The 20,652-nt window shown below is 44.4% G+C and overlaps 2 protein-coding genes across 11 annotated transcripts in view; one reads left to right on the plus strand and one right to left on the minus strand.

Moving 5' to 3' along the window:
• Positions 1-7,487, minus strand: part of CCDC92 (coiled-coil domain containing 92) — a 31,913-nt gene extending 24,426 nt beyond the window's left edge. The window contains exons 1-2 of one of the 4 annotated variants that reach the window (XM_057745545.1): positions 6,945-7,487; positions 6,329-6,492 (exon numbers count right to left, since the gene is read on the minus strand). The gene's annotated coding sequence lies outside the window, so the exon portion shown is untranslated. Of the gene's footprint in view, positions 1-3,380; positions 3,429-6,328; positions 6,493-6,944 lie in introns of those variants that run through there. The other 3 variants (XM_057745546.1, XM_057745544.1, XM_057745547.1) reach the window with 3 other exon arrangements.
• Positions 6,967-20,652, plus strand: part of ZNF664 (zinc finger protein 664) — a 35,906-nt gene continuing 22,220 nt past the window's right edge. For 3 of the 7 annotated variants that reach the window (XM_057745549.1, XM_057745551.1, XM_057745548.1), the window contains exons 1-2: positions 7,897-8,311; positions 8,405-8,541. In XM_057745549.1, the coding sequence (XP_057601532.1) occupies positions 7,907-8,311; positions 8,405-8,541 (542 nt within the window). In that variant the 5' untranslated portion in view covers positions 7,897-7,906. The other 4 variants (XM_057745555.1, XM_057745553.1, XM_057745554.1 and 1 more) reach the window with 4 other exon arrangements.

The following is a 20,652-nucleotide window of genomic DNA, read 5'->3' on the forward strand; positions in this document are numbered from 1 at the left end:
TATGTGTGAATCCAGGTATACTAAAGTAAATCAGTGAAAACTTGTGTATAATTGAGGAGAAAAGACTAGTAGCTCACAGAAAAGAAAATTAGTCTCTGGTATGCAAACCCTTCTCAACAAAGAAGGATCTGTATTCGTCTTGCCTCTGTATGGTCTGTCCAAAGACAAGACGTATCGCCCTCCCTGTAACATGTGATCCTGCTTTTCCTTCTTATTTTTTTTCTGACTCTCCTTCTGACTGTGGCCAACTGTGAAAATAGTGAGGGCACCTCACTCAGGGAGGAACTCATGTTTCTAACAGTCCTCATGTTACCCTATGTTGGGGCCGGTTTAGAAACATTCTCCCTTCGATGAATAACATGGTCCAGGCTCTCTTTGGCCAGGCATCCTTTTCAGACTGACCAGGCCCTTCTGGCAGCTCTTCCCCATGCTCTACTTGTCCCAGAGCAGGTCTCCTATGGGACAAGGGCCTTCGGAGGCTGGCAGGGAGTCCTTGTAACCAGACATTTTGCCATTGCCCTGACAGCACGTTGCTAGCGCCAAAGGATTTAATTTCCTCATCTTGTTCCTGTGCCCATGGCCGTGTACATGCACATGTAAAGGGACGCTAGGGATAACTGGACAGGAGTGGTATACTCTTAACTTCCCCAGTGTAGTTCAACAGCATTGTATGAGCTACATGATTTGTCAGGCTCACATCGGGGGTGGGGGGGAGATGTAGACAAGGACAGTGGCTTAGCTATCCGGTTTAGGGTGGTGGCATTTGTAAATATATTCAAATTTGTCTTATTCAAACAAGGAAAATGATTTTCATGTGACCGTTTAGTAATTTCACCGGATGTAGAAAATACTCATGTACAAAGGCTGACATAATGACCATCAAAAAGACTCCTGAAATATTTTATTTCTGGATTTGGCACATTAAATGTGTCGACTTAAAACTGCAGTGCACAATTTACAGGTCAGATTGTAAATAAAGCTGTAAGGCCCTACACATTCACTATATCATTCAGAATCAGAAGAGGTGGTTAATTGTCAAGATGAAATTGTGAAAAATAACCTGGCAGGATTATGCAGAAACTGGATGGAAGCAGCCAGACACCCTACCTATAGATTGTGAACGTGGGAGTGTTTTCAACAAACAAAAAACTGGGACCTTCATCTAAAAAACTGAGTAGGCTTATGAGACCTCTAAAGGGAGAACTTTAATACACTAGATGAAGCTGTGCCCATCACCGGGCAGCATCGATACACGGTGTTGGCGCATTGCATGCACAGGTACAAGAAGCCCGGGTGACGAGGTTCACCTCAGGGTTCAACAGTCTGCACTGTCGCATCGACCTTCCTGCAGGGACTTATAGTAACGTAATGAGGACTCACAGCCACTAATACTAACGTACCGAGGACTCACAGCATCTCTGGGAGGAAGACATTGGCCTCAACTGCTTAAGAACTTCAACTTCACTGTTTTTCCTCTAAGGCTCGGAAATGGACAATCTGCTTCCCACCTGACTTTCAGACTCTTGATGATAAGCCACCCAGGAAGGTCCCGGTGGGCCCCAGCCTGCGTGGGAAGGCACTCTACTCCCCCACCCCCCCAGCCTGCTGGCGGGGAGAAGTCAGTGAAGCTTCCAGGCTCAGTCCATGATCATCCCAAACTGCTCTGACTGCCAACCTACAGCTGTGGATGAGACACGAGAACACCTCCAAACACACAGCACTCAGCCTAACCGTCTCCAAGAAGGTCTCACCTCTGGCCTTATGTGTTCCAGCTTAGATTTTTATTTTGTCTCCCCCCCGCAAAACCTGCCTTTGCCCTCAAACGATAAAGCTTGGCTTTGCTCACCTCTGAACCAGGTCCTGAAACCACAGCCTTCCTATACTGAAAAACCTCTTTCTACCAAAGACTGACTCCAGAACTTTCTTGATGGGAACTAATTCCTCACTTGAAACCCATCACATGATGCAGAGGCTGAGGAAGATGACACATCCCTTCTCTCCGTCATCAGAGACTCTGTCCCCCTCTCCCCTGACCCAGTGCAACAGGGCATGTTGGTGAGCAAGTGTCTCAGTGCCTGAAAGCTGCTGCTCTGTTCCACTGGGATTTTCTGGTCTGGTAGCCAGGATTCAACCAAAAGGTAATGACGACTCACTACCAAAGGTAAGGACTGACCCTCCTTGAAAAGCATAGGCCCTACCTGACCACCTCTGCTACATTCTTGCCTATGGGAACAGAAAATTTAAAAATAACAAAGCCCTTCTTCACCTTTCTCATCCACGTACAAGACAAATATTTCTAAAACTGGGTCTGCCCCCTCCATGCCACAGTCACTGAGGAAGAAATAATACCAGTGACCTTCACCTGAGTTGATACTTGCAACAGCTGGAGAGACAGGCTAAAAGAAAGCCTCTTTCAAAGTCTGGAGTATGGCAGGAAACTAACCTCCTACACTCGTTCATTATAAGAAAAATTAGATTAGAAACCATTAGAAAAATACGGCGGTCCCTGGATTATTAAGCCATGACAGTGATGGGACTGGACCTTGGGGAGCCAGTGTTTTTGCACTGACGTTACACCAGAGGTGGCCCTTTCAGAGTATGGTGCCACTCATTTCTAGGTGGACTGTGTAACTTTAAGAAAAATAGTATTGTAATAATAATACTGGGAATTATAATTTATACGTGGCAGCAATGTGTGAGCAACGTCACATAAGAAATGCCTCATAAACCGTCTCACCTACATAGTAAATACAGGGCTCTGGGGTGCATTTAGAAGCAGCATGGGAAGGAAATCTGAAGACCAAAGGATGATGGATCCACCTTAAGTGTCGTCAAAGAGGCAATACAGAGAAGTGTAGCAGCAGAGTAACATATGCCTAGAATTCCATTTATTAAAAGTGTTCTTCTTTTTTCTCTCCTTTATTGTAAGCTTTTAAGCATCTCAGGCTTGTTCTTTTGTGCTAGCCGGTGCAATTTCACCGCTCAGTCCTGAGAATCTGGCCAGTGGAAAGAATCTCGAAAAGAGGAGAGCACTTATTCCCTCCTCCCTTACAGCTCCAAAGGAGGAGAGACTTTTTGCTTGAAACAGTTATTTCTGATAAAGTGGTAAACTGGGATAATCACAAAAGTATTCATTTCAGTCTGCTCCCCAGTGTGGAAACTGGCATAAAAACATAAACTCCTGTTTTCTGATTAACAAAGAAGTCTTTTAAGACATCTGTGAGATGCCTTCAGAGATTATGGTGAGGAATTGTAAAATGTAACCTTTCACTTCTCAAAAGGAGGCTTTCTAACTGGTTGCCTGACTTCATAATTGGTTGCCCTGCTCATAACATTTAAAGTAGTATCTGCGATTTCTTCTCCCCTGAAGGAATATATACCTGTAGGGTTTCCTTATTTTATTTTTTGGTTGACCAGAAGAACTTGGCATTCTTCTCTTTTCCTTTCATGCGTAAAATATAAATAAACGATGCATCTCTGGTTCAAACAAAATTTTAAAATCACTGTCTTATTTAAATGATCACATCCAAATTCAGCTGGTGGATAACAGGCACAAAAGTATGGGTCAAACTTATCTGCTAAAAAACAAAAGAGAGGAAGTACTTTTTAAAGGTTTTTTTAAAATTAATTACACGTTTATATTAATTCAGCACTGTGTTTTCCCCCTCTAACTTCTTCCTAAATTGGAGAGGTCAGGATCTTGGTTTAGCTCAATTGGCCTTGTTACCATCATGTTCCACGTAAATCCTTGTACAGACAGCATTTATTGGGTTCTCTGCTGTTCACAGGAAGTTCTGCTCTGCTCCTTGGCCTCAGACAGTATTGTGATTGACAGTCAATAGCCTAACCTTTGTTATTACAGAGAGATCATCATTCTTATTGTCGATAAATTATCATTCCCAGGTTTGGCTCAGTACAAAAGGGACACGTCTTTTTCTCCTTCAAACACAAAACTCCAATTCACCTAATCTTTTCGGTCCACTGTAATTCTGCTTCTCCTCAGCTGTGTTTTACCTGCCAACATGTATTTAAAAATGAGGTAGACATACTGAAAAAAGTCCATTGCAACTTACTGTCAGTGGATGTGACTGGACTTTCTGCTGTGAAATTTGAGTCATGTTTGAGTAATGAGATAAACAAACTAAAATGCAGAGCAAGCACAAGAATCAACCCTTAATCAGTTTCTTTCAGAAAATAATTTCAGCTAAGAAAAAAAAAATCTATTCACCTTCACAACCTGCTGACTTTCAAAAGAATGACTGACATCATTCCATTTTTTAAAAGAGCTTAAGAAAAAAAAAAAGACTCCTCTGGTTGCCTTCATAGAAAAGGGTAATTTTCCTCTTGATTAAATGTTTGTTACAGAAAAGAAAAGCCAAAAGAAGAAATACAAATCAGCATAATTAAGAAGAGTCTTTTAAATAAAACACTGAATGTGAGAGTGCTTTATGACCTGCAAAGCCCCATGCAAATGCCAAGTAGGATTAGAATCATCTCTGATATCAGGTTGGCCTCTACCCCGGTAAAAATCTTCTGAGGGTTGAAGTAGGTATCTGAGATGTCGTTATGCCCATTACTGGAGAAGCCAGAGTAAGAAATAAAAAAGAACCAGTGGAGTGCCAGTGGAGTCCCTTGGCGCCCCCCTCACAAGGCCTCTCCCATGCTGGTGTGATACCTCCGAGCTGTCATTCCTGCCCAGTTGGGAGACCAGCTTATCTGGAAACTCCACAGGGAAAGAGCAGCCCCTTCTTGCTACTGGAGGTTCTAATCACAAGCAACTTGTGCTTTTATGTTAAAGCGAAGTCTGCCTTCCTATAAGTACTACCTGTCTTCTTTGGAACTTGGGGAAATACTCTACATACATAAAATTCCTTTGCTGCAGGACAGACCTTAACTATTTGAAGACAATTAGGACACATTCACTTCCTTGCCCAACCTTTCTGCAGGTTGAAACATCAAAGCTGGAGATGTGAAAATGGGTGTCATTAAGCTAGCACCTACCTAACTAGTCTGGAACGTCAACCTGAGTCAAACATTTATTGTACCCTTGGTGTATGAAGCATATAAAGGCGCCTAGTTTCTGCCCTTTAAAGATACTCAATCCAGCAGATATAATCAATCTTAGTTAATAAAAATAGTGTGCCCACTACGTCTGAGGAACTTTTTATGGCTGACCTTGTTCCAGATAAAAGAAAAAAAGGCTCACGTCTTTTCTTGCCGGAAATATGAGAAAATGATAAATACAAAAATAAGCATTTCTTAAAAGCCTCAACACTGTTAACATCAGTATTGCTGCAAATGCACTCTGTCAATTCAATAATGAGAATGTTAAAATGAATTTATCCAACGAATGACAGATGAGAGTTAAGCACCCACATGAGTGATTTTCTGTCGTAAGTGAAAGGATTCATTTGGTTTTGTGTGTGTTTTTTTTAAAGAATTAACAATAAAAACATCTAATTTCCAAGAAACGTGCTTGTTAGGCTGTTGTATTTACATATGCTACAGTAAAAACTGATACACACAAATTATTGTCCGGTACTTTAGATTTTAAATATATCTAAACTAAATTTACTGAGTAATTATGATGCAGAGGAATAAAAACTATTTTATTTTAAGGTTTTCCAGTGCTGTGTACATATACCTAAACATACGCATACACACATACACACACATATATATATATATACGTAAATATACAAGCCCTAAAACCTTCTCCAAAAATATTTCACATAACATGAACAGTTAGCCAAAAGAAATAAATTCAAAACATCTTTGGAGGTAAAGGTCACTTTAAATGTTAGCATTATTTTCCTTACAATTCAATGGCAAGAAAATGCAAGGAAATTCTCGACTGTGCAAAACAAAACAAAACAAAACCCATTTAAGAAAACAATAACAATGTTCTTTACATAAATTTCAAACTTAAAAGTCTTAAACCGGCAATTCTAGCTTTAACACTCTTACAGGTAGGCTTCTTGAAATGCGTAATACATGACAGCCCGGCAGCTTCTATATTGTTATAAGACCGATTACTGCAACCTAAATTACAGAGCACGATCATACTTCCTCTGAGGCCACTTCGTTTTCATAATTGGAATAGATCGTTCTGCTCAATATCAAAGCTTGAAATTAATACAGGTCAGCATGAAAACGTAAGTTAGATAAACAGCGTAACTCGCTGTAGCAGACGGCAGCTCTGTAGCCGAGCCCGGAGCTCTGCTGCATATGTGCATTACGCTCAGTTTCGCGAATCACAAACAAATCGTTACTGAGGGTAAACTAAAGCCCACATCAAAGCTTCAGAAAAGGGCTGTAGAGTACTTACGTAAAGGATTATCAGGACGGGAGACAATGCAACTCAGCTGGAAGGGTCTCTAATGTCCACGGGGTGGTAAAACGCATTTAAAAAGGCGATGTGGATTCAGACGGCCTCCTCCCCACAGCATCCCAGACAAAGCAGGGCCAGGCCCTCGGGCGCTCCCGGTGCACCTGCAATGCGGATCCCTCACCCTACAATCCCACCCCGGGGCTGGCAGGAGCGGCCCCGGGCTGCCCTCTCCTCCCTCTTCGGATTGGCTTGGGTGCGCGGTGGGGACGGATCGCAGCCCGGACTGCAGTCCTGGCAAGGGCATCCCCCTCCCCACAACGGGCTGGAAGACCCTGCAGGCAGCCGGCGCGGGGGTCGCTGCGCCTCACTTTTGCCCTCCTTTCCACCTCTTAGTTCCTCCCCCCCAGTCCCGGATGTCTCCGCAAGCGGACACCCTTCCCCACCCCGTGGGTCGGGAGGACCCCTCCCCCTGCAGCGAGGGCTTTAAAATTTATCTAAATGAGTTCCTGCCGCGACAGGTGCCTCCGCCCCCCGCCGGCGCCCGCAGAGCCTCCCCGCAGGTACCGCCAGGTGAGCGGGGCTGGACTCGGTCACACCTCGGGCCCCGCCTCACCTGCGGGCGCGGCCGTCGCGGTGCTTCAGGCGGCTCCCCCCCTCGGCGCGGTCCTCCGAGCGGGCGGCAGTGGGGGCCGGCGGCCCATGGGCGGGGCGGCGGGCGGGGCTGGCTCCCGGCTCCGGCCCTGCCCCGGCCGGGCCGCCGAGGGAGGTCAGTGGGCACCGCCCGTCGAGCGCATCTCGCCGGCTCCCACCCGAGCGCTCGCCGCGGTGCACTCTGGGAGCGCGGGCCGGGGCGGCGAGGCCTGGCCGCGCTGACCGGGCGGGTGGCCGAGGCGCCGGCGCGGCGGCGGGTCTGTGTCTGCGGGGAGGCGGGGGCGAGGCCGACCGATACTCACTTCGCGGGGAGGGGGCGACGCCCCCCTCCCGCAGCCGTGCGGGACCGGGGAAGGCACCGAGGGGAAGGGAGGGTCTAGCCGGTGGGACGCAGGCGCAGAGCTCAGGTGCGGCCGCACTGCGGTTGCCCAGGGTAACGCGGGCCCGGGGGTGGGGGTGGCGGGAGGGAGGAGGAGCGAGGCCGGCGAGCGGGAGCGCGCGCGCGCTGGGCGGTGGGGGTGCGGGGGTACCCGCGACCAGCCTGGGACCGGGGGGAGGGCGCGCGCGGGCTGCCGACGGGGGCGGGGGCAGAGGCGGGGGGGAAGGGGCGAGGGCCGGGCGGCGCGCATGCGTGCGGCCCCCGCTCCCTCGGGGCTCGCCGGCCTCGTGCGTGCGCACGCGCGCTGTCCCCCGGAGGCGTCTGGGTGTGCGGAGCGCGCGCGCGCGGCTCGGAGGCGCACCTGTGAGGTGTCCCTTGAGGAGAGGGAGGGTGGGTGCGCGGAGTCCGCGGCCTGGGGCGCTTCAACCCCTACTTGGAGTGAGTTCTGGGGCGGCCGGGCTGCAGTCTCTTTATTTCTTTTCTGGATCAAGGCGGGGGTTGGAGGGGGGGGGCCGCCGGGGAGCGGGCTCGGGGTCGGAAGGAGGATGAGTGGATTAAAGAAAAGACAAACAACCCATCACTTAGGATGGGCCTCGAGCAGGGGCGGGCGCCCGGGCGTCGGTGGGAAAGGTCAGAGCGGCTCCGCGCGGCCGGGCGGCCTGGCGGCCACGGGGTCGGCCCAGGGGAGGGCAGCCTGGCCTCGGGCCTCGGCGAGCCGGCGTGGGCCCGCAGTGCCCGGGAGCGGGGAGCGGGGGTTCACAGATGGCGGCCGGGCGCGCGGCGGCGGAGGGGCAGCGGCAGGGGCGAGGCCGGGCGGAGGCCCCGCGGGAGCCGGACTCCCGAGTCGGGCTCCATTGTTGTTGGAGCCGAGGGAAGGGGGGAGCAGAACAGCTTTAGAAACCCGTGAAGCCGCGCCTTGGAGCCTTTCCAGGCGGGTCCCCGGAGAGGCGGTAATGGCCGCGCCGTGGGATCAGGGAGCCGGGCCGTGCCGCGAAGAAGCCTGGCTGCATGCGGTGATGTTGTGTGTGTGTGTGTGTTTTTAGAGCGCCTCGCGTCCCAGCAGAGCCAGCCGAGCATCCTACTCAGGTGATGAAGAACGCTCCGGGCACCCAGCGCCGATCGCTGCTGCCGCTGGACGCCTCCATTGTTTGACCATAACAAGGGCCGGATTCTCACCCAGGTAAACTGGATGGCAGCGCAGTCGGGCCCCCTCTCACCTCCCACTGCCAAAGGAATCCTCCCCTCCTCTTTCAGGACTTTACCCCAGTTTTCTTCCTGTGCCCTGCTTCTGATTAACTCAGTATATCCACCTCCCAGACATTTCCCCATCTGGCTTAATCTTCCCGCATCTCTCTGCCAAGTCACCTCTCATTTCCCTCAAAACTCAGCTCCTTTGTGAAACCTTCCTTGCCGAACTCTAACAACTAAATCTCTCTAGGAGGAGCCTGTTCCGTACTCTTCTAGTTGATAGTTTATTGGTTGTCTTGTTGCAACAAAGGAGACTAGGTATTTTTTAAAATTCTAAGTTTTTGCTTTTTTTTTTTTAAAGGAACGTTTTGTGATAGTTTATTGTTTTAACAGGATCGAGCTGTTTTTGTTTCTACATTTTGTCTTTTTTTTTTTTAGAAGGGGGGCCCCTACTTCCTTTTATAGATGCACACCTATTTAGAATAGAAAAATGACCTTCTTGTTGAACACACAGGTTAATTTAAATTTTAAAATTTAGTTTTAAATTAGGAAAGTAAAGGCTTTTCTTTGTAAAAATTCAAACATCTCAGAGATGGCTAAAGTCTTTGACTACAAATCTGTCTCCAGAGATACCAACTATTATATGTTTAGTGCTGTCCTTTTAGATCTTTAAAAATGTTTTCTCTTTACGTCAGTGTGTACTTGTATTATCTGTGACTGTTTTAACAAATACGAGTGTACCCTAGATTTCAGTTTTAGCATATGATACATTCACTTATTTTGCAGAACTGCTGCATCATGTCCCATAGTTTGAGCACACTATAGTTTAGCCGTTTCCCAGACTGATGGCAATTTATGATTTGACTTTATGTTTAGAAAAGTTTTTTTGGTTGTCGTTCTCCAGTGTAATGAAATTTTACTGAAAGGAGCACAAATCTACACTAATTACAGAGACTAAGGGTTTATGATGGAGGGTCTCTTTGGTTCAGAAATTTACATGTGGGAGCCTCCACCCCTCCCCCCAGTTGTAATTGCGACTCTACTACTTTAAAGTCCTGTGACCTTGGGGAGGACATTTAATCACTCTAAGCCTCAGTTTTCTTTTCTACAAATGGTGATAATACCTGCTCTATCTACTCCACCAAGTTCAGTGATAATGATGTATGTGAAAGTCTTTGTAGAGTGTAAAGAGGTATATGATGTTGATATTATTAGCCTTTGTGATCTGAAGGGATTTTTTATTTGCAATATAATTTATATTTTCTTTTTGACTAGGTATTTATATTATAGAATGCTACAGATAGGCAACTTTGAATGCTGTTTAATTTATGATTTTGCTGTATTTTTACCAAGTACTGTTAATACATTGGACTTCTAAAAGGGTATTTTACAAAGCACATTTTTCTTAGTGCTTTACATGCCTTAAGAAATAAGGCTTAAAAATTAGTTGACTGTGAATAAAGTATCAGCAAATTGAACACTGCATAAAACTCATGTAAACAAAACTTACTTCCTAGTGATATAAATTTGTGTGTGTGTTTTTCTGTAGCAGCAGCAGATTCAGGTTAGTTTTTATGTCCTTTGAGTAAAATGGATTCTTATTGCATTTGCAGGCTGTATCAGTTTTAACAGTTTAAATATTTATTGAATAATGTGATGGGTATTGTTTTAAGATGTAAGAGATACGGTTAGGGGTTTTGTAGGTATTTTTCTTTCATTCAGATATACATGAATCCTTGTAGTGTGGCGAGCAAAATCAACTTGCCCCTGTTCTTTTGTAGTTTATCTTTGGGGGCAGAGGGGATCAGAAATTAAACACTATCACACAGCTGCACATTTAATGACACACTGGTATCTGCTATGAAGGTGAATAGCGTTGGCTATGAGAGAGTATAAAAAGGGGGCCAAATTTTAGATTGCAGAGAGAGGACCCAGGAAAGACTTTTTTGCAAAAATAGGATTTGAGCTGAGATCTGAAGGGTGAGTAGGCGTCAGTGTAGAGTGAGGTGGGGGATAATTTTCCAGGTAGGGGAACAGCATGTAGGAAGGCCCAGAAGGGGGAAAGCTTTGCCCATTTCAGGAACTGAAAGAATGACTTGTAGATAGATTATGGTGGGTGAGGGGCAAGTGTGGCTAGGCAGGGGGCCAGATCATGTAGGGTCTTGCAGGGCAGGTTAAGGGTGTTTTTTTTTAATCCTGAGTGAAATGGGAAACCATTACAAGGGTTGGGTTTTAAGCAGGGGAATGACATAATCAGATTTGCATTTTTAAACAACCACTCCAGCTGCTACATGCAGAATGTGGGGGTGTGGTGGGGGTGGAGAGTGGATTAGGGGAGACCAGGTAGGCCATTTCACAGGGCTTTCTAGAAGAGAGGTGGTCTTTCCCTTCCAGTTCACATTGACTTCAAACTACCAGCTAAACTAAGGTCAAAATAGATATTTGATTTTAAAAATAAATAATTTTTTATTTTTAAAAGTTAGGCATAAAAATGCACCTTTTTAATGCAAAAAGCACACGTTAAACTGATTATTCATATTATACTTAACAGAAAAGTATCAGAGAGTTAAATTAAAATTTGGGATATTTAACATGTTTTTGGTAAGTTTTGTGAGAGCAGGAATACATGAAATAAGAGTGAGGTGAGGCTCTAAAATGAAAAGAAGGGAAATATTTGTAGATGCTATTGACTGAAAAAAATGAGAGTAACAGAAAAAATGTTAGACAAAAAAAATCAAAAAAGTGACCGGGCACACAATGTGTATATAAGGTTCACAGCTTTCTGAATACTAAAAATAACCTGACAGAAACTAAAATGGAAAAACAAACAAAAAAGTAGGCTCTGATCACAATGCAACAAAAAACATGAAACAGGTAAGCACAAGCCTCATCGAGACAAGTGCGATCTGCCTGAAGGAGACCAGAAAGTATCCTGAAAAATAAGAAAGAATGTCTTAAGCGGAATGACAGGCTTTATTCGTAGATGTGGTGTTTAAACCCTACAGAGGTGCCCTTTTCTGGGTGAAGTGGACGGAATATTGAGTACTGAGGTGGGACAAGTCCTATCTGATTGTTTAAACATATTGCAGAGCCACGTTCATTAAAACAGTGTCAGACTGGATTTAGAGTATCCATATATATATATACGTAAAGGTCATTGGAACCTCTTCAGCACCCCAAAGATAAACTGTGTGTGGGAATGTTATAAATGCCAGACCATCACGGATGCCCTCCAAATCAGGAGGAAGATATGGAAGTAAATATTAAACATTTGGAAAAAAGAGTTCTGCATGCTGATGTGGACGGAGCACAGGCTTTGCAATCAGACAGACTTGAACTGGAATTTTTTAGGTCAGGAAAATAATACCCACCGTGCAGGTGTTGTTAGAGAGATACAGGTCCTGGCACCTGTGGGGCACTCAAATCTGTTATTAGTTAAAATCAATGTACTAGACTATGTAAACATTTAAAACTCCTTTAAGAGGAAAGGGAAAACAAAACCGTAGGATTAAAAGCCAAACCACAAAGTAGGAAAATATTTGTGATAGATGCAAATGAAGAGTTAATATCTTCAGTATGTGAAGAACTCACACAAATCAATGAGGAAAATAATGAAAATCCACACACGTGGATTTTGCAGGATGTGGATAGATAGTTCACTGGATAGAAAATTTGTTCAACATTTGGAAAGGTGTGTAATCTCACTAATAATCAAATAATTTGTAATTACTCCTCTAGAAAAGTAAGATTCTGTTCTCAATAGCAACAAAACCAGAAGACATTTAAGAGTACAATGTAAATGTACAGAAGCTTTATGAAAAAAGTAAAAACCTTTACCTGAAGAATTTAAAAGCTAACCTAAATAAATGGGCAGACATTACATGTTTCTGGAAGGGACGGTATCTTTGTAAAGATTGCAGTACTCTACAAATTCAGCTGTAACTTCAGGGTTATTCCAGTTGAAATCCCTGTGAGACTTATTTTTGGACACTTGATAAATTACTTCTAAAATTCGTCCAGAGGACTAAATGTGCTAGAGTGGCCAAGAAATTTTTCAAGTGGAAAAGTAGTGATGAAGGATTTGCTGTGCCAGATACCAAAACATACTGTAATGGTGCAGTAATGTAAGTGGTGAGCACAAGCATAGACAGATTGGTACAGGGAACAAAGCCGACTCCAGTAACAGACCCATTTATAGATAGGAATTTATTATATAATAGAGTTGGTATTTGGAAGCAGTTGGGCAGTGGTTGTTCGATACATTGTATAGGGATACATGACTATTTGGAAAGAAAGATTCTGCTTCTCGATATTCAAAATGACTTTTGTTTGAATTAAAGAACTAAAAGACAAAAACACCTGTAGAAGTATTAGAAGAAAATATAAGAGAATTTTTTGTGTTGGAGGATGTATTATGTTGGAAAATAAGTTTGGGGGGTAGGCCATTTAGGTAAGACCAAGGCCCGGAATCATAAAGAAAAGACCGCTAAATTTGAACATCATCAAAGCTGATATTTCTGTGTGACAAAAAAAATTACAAGGTCAGGAAAAAGTATTGGTAACATGTATAAACAAATGAAGAATAATAGAATTGACACAATTAAGAAATGAACGGAGGATATGAAATAGTTCTTAGAAAGAGAAATTAAAGTATCAATGCAATGATGGGGAAATTCAGCCTCACTTGTAATTAGGGAAATGGAAGTTAAAACAGTGAGATTTGGTGGGGGGCAGGCAGTAGCTCTCAAGCAAAAATTAAAAAGCTATTTAGGGATGTAGTGAAAAAGGTACCTCATATATTCTTGGGAACATAAAATTGGTTCAACCTTTCCAGATGAGAACTTGGTCAGACCTGTCAAAATTTTAAAAACACCCATATGTTTTCATCTAGCAGATACACTTCAAGGAATCAATGATATTCTAATAAGAGGATACCAGTTAGTATGAATGAAGTCTGTTGCAGCATCACTTATAATGAAAAGTTGAAGATGAACAAGGAAAAATTTTGGTGCCTCTACACTGCCGAATGTTATGTAGCTTTTAAGAAGAGAGGTAGATTTGTATGTATTGGCATAGCCTGGGTAGATGTCTAGAATGTATTTTTGAGCACGTTTAATTCCATTTTTTGTGAGATACAAAACAAAATAATAGTGTGTGTGGTTGTGTGTGTTCTGAATAAAAGTAGAGACAGGTCTAGAAAGATACGTGGAAAATGTAGTTAATTGTGACTACTTCTGAGGGGAAGAGAATAGGGAAGACTGAATTTTTACTTCTGGAATTGATTTTATATTTATTTCACACGCTTTTGGATTGTTGCAGGTTTTTTTTTTTTTCCTTTTACAATGGGCATTTACTGTTGTAATGAAGATGTTACAGTTTCTCACTTAAAGACCTAGTACTTATGAAGATGTAGCAAAAACGTCACACTCATATGTTACATTGGCCGCACTTTAGGTATCAAGAGCCTTAAAAGTAATCACATTCTCTGATGTAGCAACCACCTAGGAACCATCAAAGGAATATTTTTAAATACAGCGAGGCTTTACATGTAAAAGATCTATATTGTAGAATTATTTTTAAGGGTGCATTTGCCATAACTTTAAGGGTTAAGTTATGGTACATCCACTGGATAATATATTATTGGCCTTTAAAATGTTTATGAAGAAAATGTATTAATGTGCTATGACAATGTTAAGTGAAGGAAAATCAGGATAGAAAATCGCATACGTGATATGATTAAAACTCTTAAACAGAAGTCCCAACAACCCTCCACAAAAACCTATTATGGAAAAATATGTCTAGAAGAAATTAAATGAAAATCTTAAAAATTGTGGACTTTGGGTAGTAGGATGTTGGGTAATATAAATTTTTTTGCTTTTTAAAAATTTTCCAGGATTTCACGTTGTTACATCTATAATTTGTTTTTTCATTTATAATGGAACATTTACTTTTAAAAAGTACATCATATCTAGGACATGTGTTAGCTGCAGGGTTAAGAGATATGTGCACTTTAAGAAGTAGATCTGTCTTATATATTAAAGTATCCTCTAAAATGTTCTCTGAAAACTAATATCTAAACATTTTTTGAGTGGTACATTTGGAATAAGTTTGAATGAACTTTGTTGCTTCCAACTTTTGAAAACAGTGCTCATTTCTCATAACTGTAGAATAAATGCAGAAATTTAAACATGGGCCTTGGAATTTCCTAGTTTGACTCTTGTTAACTCTTTGTGTTTCTGACACAACAAGTTGCATTCTCCCAAGTCAGGACGAGTGGGACTGGGCCAGCTGGACCAAGGGCAGGAGCACTGAGAGCCTGATATGGTGCAGGGCCTGCGAGTGACTCGGCAGAGTGGCGCTCAGGACACCTCGGGGCATGCAGTGTAGGTGGGGCTGAAGGGGTTATCCGAAAGGCGTGTGCATTTGTTCCCTTGCCAGGTGTGAACTGTGGACCTGCGGTAGGTAGGTAGGTTCAGTGCACGTGGAGTGGCATGAGGCTTAGTGGAGGACAAAGCTGAGGAAGCATGATGGTGGAGATCACTTGTGGACATGAAAGGGCTCTGTGGACACGTAAGAAAGTATCCTACATAATCCAGATTTGAGGGTAGGGGTGCAAGTCAGGGAAGGCTTTCTAGAGAAGGTGAGACCCAAAGGTAAACGGAGGAAACAGCAAGGGCCCAGAGGTGAAAGGAGTATGGTGGGGGGGGGGTGAGGGGAGTGGTTGAGACCAAGGAGCAGACAAGACCTGGGGAGTCTGAAGAAGTTTGGTTTGGCTGGAACTAGAATTGGAGCGAGCAGTGGTGAGCGATGAACCAGGAGAGGTAAATAGTAGCTAACACTGATCAGAGTTTAAAAGCCTGAGACATCCCCAGTGGTCCAGTGGTTAGAACTCTGCACTCCCAATGCAGGGGGCACGGGTCCAATGCAGGGGGCACAGGTTCGATCTCTGCTCAGGGAACTAAGATCCCGCATGCCTGGAGACCAAAAAATACATATGTATATATGTGCGTGTATATATATATACACACACACACACTATATGAATAAATTTGGAAATTACACTGAGAACTGATGGAACCCATTGGAAAACTTTAAGCGGGATAATTAATAAATAGCCCATTTTGCATTTCAGGAAGATGATGTTACAGCAGATAATGAATTAGAGGAAGGCAAGCCTGGTGGCTTTGTAGTGTTCCAGGGGAAGATGGTGGTGGCCTGAGTGACAGCTGGGTGTAGGTGAGGTGGGAGGGTAAATTCAGGGGGAACTGAGGAGATAGAGTGACGGGACCTCGTGAGCGGGAGGAGGGTCAATGATAACCAGGTTTCTGGCTTAGGCAACTGAGGGACCAGCGGACCCATTTACTATAGTTGAGAACAGAGTTGGCTTTGGTGAGGAGATGACAGGTTGAGTTTTGGACTTGCGGAGTGGGTAGGGCTTGTAGGACATGTAGGTTCTTCCTGAGAGAATTTGCAAAGAATCATTTTATGCCACAAATACATGCATTGTTATAGGAATGACTGGGCGCTGTGCATAAATCCATTATGATAAATCAGTGTTTCTGTGTGGGAAATATTTCTTGGAATATAGTTACGCATGTGTATTGTTTAAGATTGGGGAATGTCTGTCTAGCTTAGACTGGACTGTTGATGTCTTTTATATGGAGTTATTTAAGACCATATGACCCCGACTTTGGGTAATACTGTGATTACCTTTTGGGCTAGACTCTGACTCTCTAAGCAGGTGGTGTTCCTGTAGTTAGTCATCCTGTTGTCAGTACTGCTGAATAACTGGAGTGATTCTTTTGAGGTTTCCAAACTGGTCCGTTCCACATGCAGGTGGGCCAGGACATAGGCAGAGAGGTGCCCTGGGTCTGCATCCATCTGCAGGTGCCCACCTGGCCATTAGAAGTTGTCCTAGTCCATTTGGGCTGCTATGACAGAATACCGTAGCCTGGGTGGCTACAACAACAGACATTTATTTCTCACACGTCTGGAGGCTGGGAAGTCCAAAATCAAAGTGCCGGTAGACTGAGTGTCTGATGAGGTCCTGCTTCCTGATTCGTAGATGCCATCTTCTTGCTGTGTCCTCACATGGCAGAGGGGTGGAGGGAGTTCTCTGGGGTCTCTTTTGTAAGGACACTCATCCCATCATGAGGGTTCCACCCACATGACCTAATCTCTTCCTAAAGGCCCCATCTCCTAACACCATCACACTAGAGTTTAGGTCTCAATATCTGAATTTTGAGGGGACACAAACATTCAGACTCCAACAGAAGTATAGATAGAGGCTGGAGAATCATTCACAGTGTCCTTGCCACACAGCTGGCATGGATGGGTGAGGATGTGTAGACCAGAGCAAGGAGGAGCCCAGTGCAGAGCTGGGGCGTGGTCCATCAAGGAAAAGGTAGGGGAGACCGTGCCTGCAAAAGAATTCATTAGAGAGGAGAGGATGTCTTAATCAGAGAGTGTTTGGTTAAAAGAAAGAACATGCATTTGAAATGGCTTAAGAGAAGGGGGACTTCTGAGGAGGCTACCATGGCATCCGAGGCTCTTTCTTGGCTGAGGCCCACCAGTGTCTGGATGTCGACAGGAGTCAGCGCAGCTGCTCTCTCTGCTTCTGTCCCTTCTGAGTCACTGTATCTGCCGATTCACTTTATAGACCCAGACTTTCCATCTCCCAAGTCTAAACTCTCAGGGAAGAGCATCTGATTGGTTCAGCCCCGCCGATTGGGTTCCCTCCTGCAGGGCCTCCAGAGGCAGATTCACCAGGAGGGGTGCAGAGGAGGGGACTCAGGAGAGGGCGGTTCCTGGCAGCTGAGGAGGAAGTTCCCAGAACTGGCAGGGGCAGTAGTTTTCAATGGCTCAGAGATGTGATAAAGGGAGAAGGAGTGAAACTAGCTTTGGCAAATGGAAGTCATTTAGCCTAGGATTAAAGAATTACCACAGCTAATCCAAATGGGGAGAATTGCAAGGTGGATAACCAGTGGCTGTATGGTAGATACTCATTTATACAGAAGCTGAAAGAAGGGAGACTTTTAAAAAATGAAATTTAACTTTGGAGTTGCATCAGAAGAATTCAAAGTTGAGTTTTAAAAAGCAGTCATTTGTGTTGCTAACACTAAAGCATTTCTGCATCGTTATTCTAACTCTAGAATAGGCAGCGTCTCTTGTGTCACCTGATACAAGAAATTCAGTAAAGCTATTCTAGAGCTCATTTATTTTTCATAACCCACAAGTTCATAAAATATTCATAGCTTATTTCCACATCTTATTTTGCAGCACCTTCCCTAGTATGGTGACGGATCTTCTGAGGAAACCCTTGTTAAAGCCAGAGCAAACCTCTGTCCCAAAGATTATACATTCTGCCCTTAGGTAAATGATAAAACAATTTATAAAATAATCTGAACCCCCTTTCTTCAGAGTAAACCCCATTATGTCCCTCTGGCTTTCAAAATTATTTTTAGATGTGCATTTCAAACATATAGGATTAAGCTTGATAGGATTTAAGAATATTTCAGTGATTCAAATACTTGGCAGCAGACATAAGTCAGGTTTTTAGTTAACCAGTATGCAGTAACTTATTACTGTATCTCTATGTTATGATATGACTAGGACCTTGTGATAAGCTCTCAGACTCACAGGATCAGGGAACCTGCAGGAAGCAGGTTGTACAAATCTTCATGGTGCTTAGCAACTAGTTAGAGGTAGTAATCCACTGTGAAGTTCGTTTCAAGTTCTAATGCCTTAGTGTAAATACCGTGAAGATTTCCCAGCAAGCATTTGAGTGCCCTCTGGAGGCATTATGGACAGTTAGAATACAGACTCCTACAGAGGTTTTCTTTAACAGCCCCAGAGTTGAGAACAAGTGGACTGGATGGTTGACCTGGGGAGGATGGTGTTGATAGGGAGCAGAGGAGAGCTGAGGTGCAACCCACAGGGATGCTTGTGCCTGGGGAGGAGCGGGGTCGCTAGCCGACTAAGAATAAGTGTGTGTGGTGAGCGTGGAGGCACGGAAGGGCGTGTCCGGCAAGATAAAGAATTTGCCGCGAGGAGCTTCAGTGGTGTAGTGCCGGGTGGAGGAATGAATGGGAGATGAAGCAATAGAAATCCGGAAAACAAGCCTTTAAGAAGCCTGGGTGGGGAAATAGAGAGGATATACCGCAGCTAAAGAAGATTTAGGATTAAATATTGGTTTTCCTTTAGATAGAAAAGACTTTGTGTTGGTTTAAATGCCGAGAGGAGAAAATAAGCAGAAGTCAGATCAAGTGGAAAGATGTGTAGGGTGGGGAGGGGGAGAGAGTTGGCTTCAAAGTTCCTGGCCTGGGAGAGTTGTTGGGGAAAGATGTTGCCTTTTATAGGGACTTGGAATATGGTGAATTAGTGATTTTCAGTTCATTGTGGGATGATAGGAAAATATTCCTGTTATGAGAGAATGTGGAATTGTCATCGTAGAAATAGTTCTCACTCAAGCCATGCAGGTGGTTGAGCCAAAAAAAAAATGGAGTCAGGCCATACCTTTAGCAGACGCTTGTGTTTAGAAAGAAGGAATAAAAGAAACAATCAGTGCCATTAACAAGGCCTGAGGAGAGGTGAGAAAATGCCGGGAACTGGGTCCCGAGGAGACTCGTGTAAACTCGAGTCAAAGAGTGAAACACGAGCAAGGGCCTTGAGCTCTGACGAGGAGGGGAACAGTTTTCTTTGGTCTGGTTTTGTTTGGCGCCACTGCGTGGCTTGCGGGATCTTAGTTCCCTCACCGGCAATTGAACTTGGGCCCTTGGCAGTGTAAGCCGGGAGGGTCCTAACCCCGGGACTGCCAGGGAACTCCCAGGGAACAGTTTTGGAGAAGAGGCGTTGTAGGGGTGGGGTGTAGAAGGGGGAGTGGGTGTGTGGGGGGCAGGACTGGGAGGTGTAGAGGTCTGCGGGGAAGGCCAGCAGAGAAGGTGGGAGAGGGCAGTGGTCGTGGCTGGAACGGATGGAGAGCTTGTCTGGGCCCATCCAGTGAGAGCCCCAGTCAGCAGTGACTGCGGAAAGAGCATTATATTTGCCTTTTTGTTTTTACAGGTATAAGACTTACATTTTGTGTAACTTCTGTGCTACCTCCTCTTTTTCTCAGGTTAAGAATCTGACCAAATGGAAGAGAATGTTTGGATCTATTCCTGGCATTTGAGGGGACTCTTGCACAAGGAGAGAGTAAATGTGACCAATTTTTGATTTATTATTCTGACAGATGTCCTTTAAATGTACAGGACCATTTGCAGCCTAACGTTTTTTCCCTTCTTTTTGGTAAAACTAATGGAATGGCTAGTAGAAGTTGTTTGGCTTCATTTTTGTAAAATATTTCATTGAGAAAAAAAAATAGACTCATTCAAGAGCACTAAAATTATAGTATGTTTAAATTTGGGAGGTGAGGGTTGATTTCTAACTTCATACTGCTCAGTTTTGAGTAGTAAGGCATAATATTTGAAATGTAAACTTCTACAAAGGGTAGGGTGGGCGGGCCCGGGCTTACGCCCCAGCACGTCTGCTTCTGCGGGACTGGTTTGCAGGCCTTAGGAGGCCTCAGCACTCTGAGCTTCAGCAGCATTTACCATGTCACATAGCAAACATATTAAAAAAAAAATGTACCCGTGTCCCATACGAAATCAGCTTATACTAAACTGTGAGGTAAGCTTCATTTGACTAGTTGTAGACATTGAACATCTATTAATTTTGACTTTACGCTTTTCCTTTCATATTTTACATCTGTTGAGATGCTCAGTAGCCCAAGGGCCTGTGCAGAAGGTGCCCAGGGGATGAGAGAGATACCCCCCACACACAGCCCCGTTCTGCTGGAACGTCTAGGCACGTCTGGCTGGGGTGGACTTGGCAGGAATCTGTTTGTTGGAGGCACTGAGCTGCCTCCTGGGAAAACTCCATCCTCAGGGGAGCTGAAGTAACTGTTTTAGTTAGCGCTTTTTTGTCGCAAGGAGCAGAGATCCATTCCATTTTAGGAAACGGGATATGGCGTAAGGATGTGCCTGGACCAGAAAACTCTCGTTAACTGAGGCAGCTCAGAGACAAGCAGTCTTTCCCATCAACAGTGGGGTCTCCAGGCAGCGCTCTG

The sequence above is a fragment of the Hippopotamus amphibius genome, chromosome 8, assembly GCF_030028045.1.
Source record: "Hippopotamus amphibius kiboko isolate mHipAmp2 chromosome 8, mHipAmp2.hap2, whole genome shotgun sequence".
NCBI lineage: Eukaryota > Metazoa > Chordata > Mammalia > Artiodactyla > Hippopotamidae > Hippopotamus > Hippopotamus amphibius.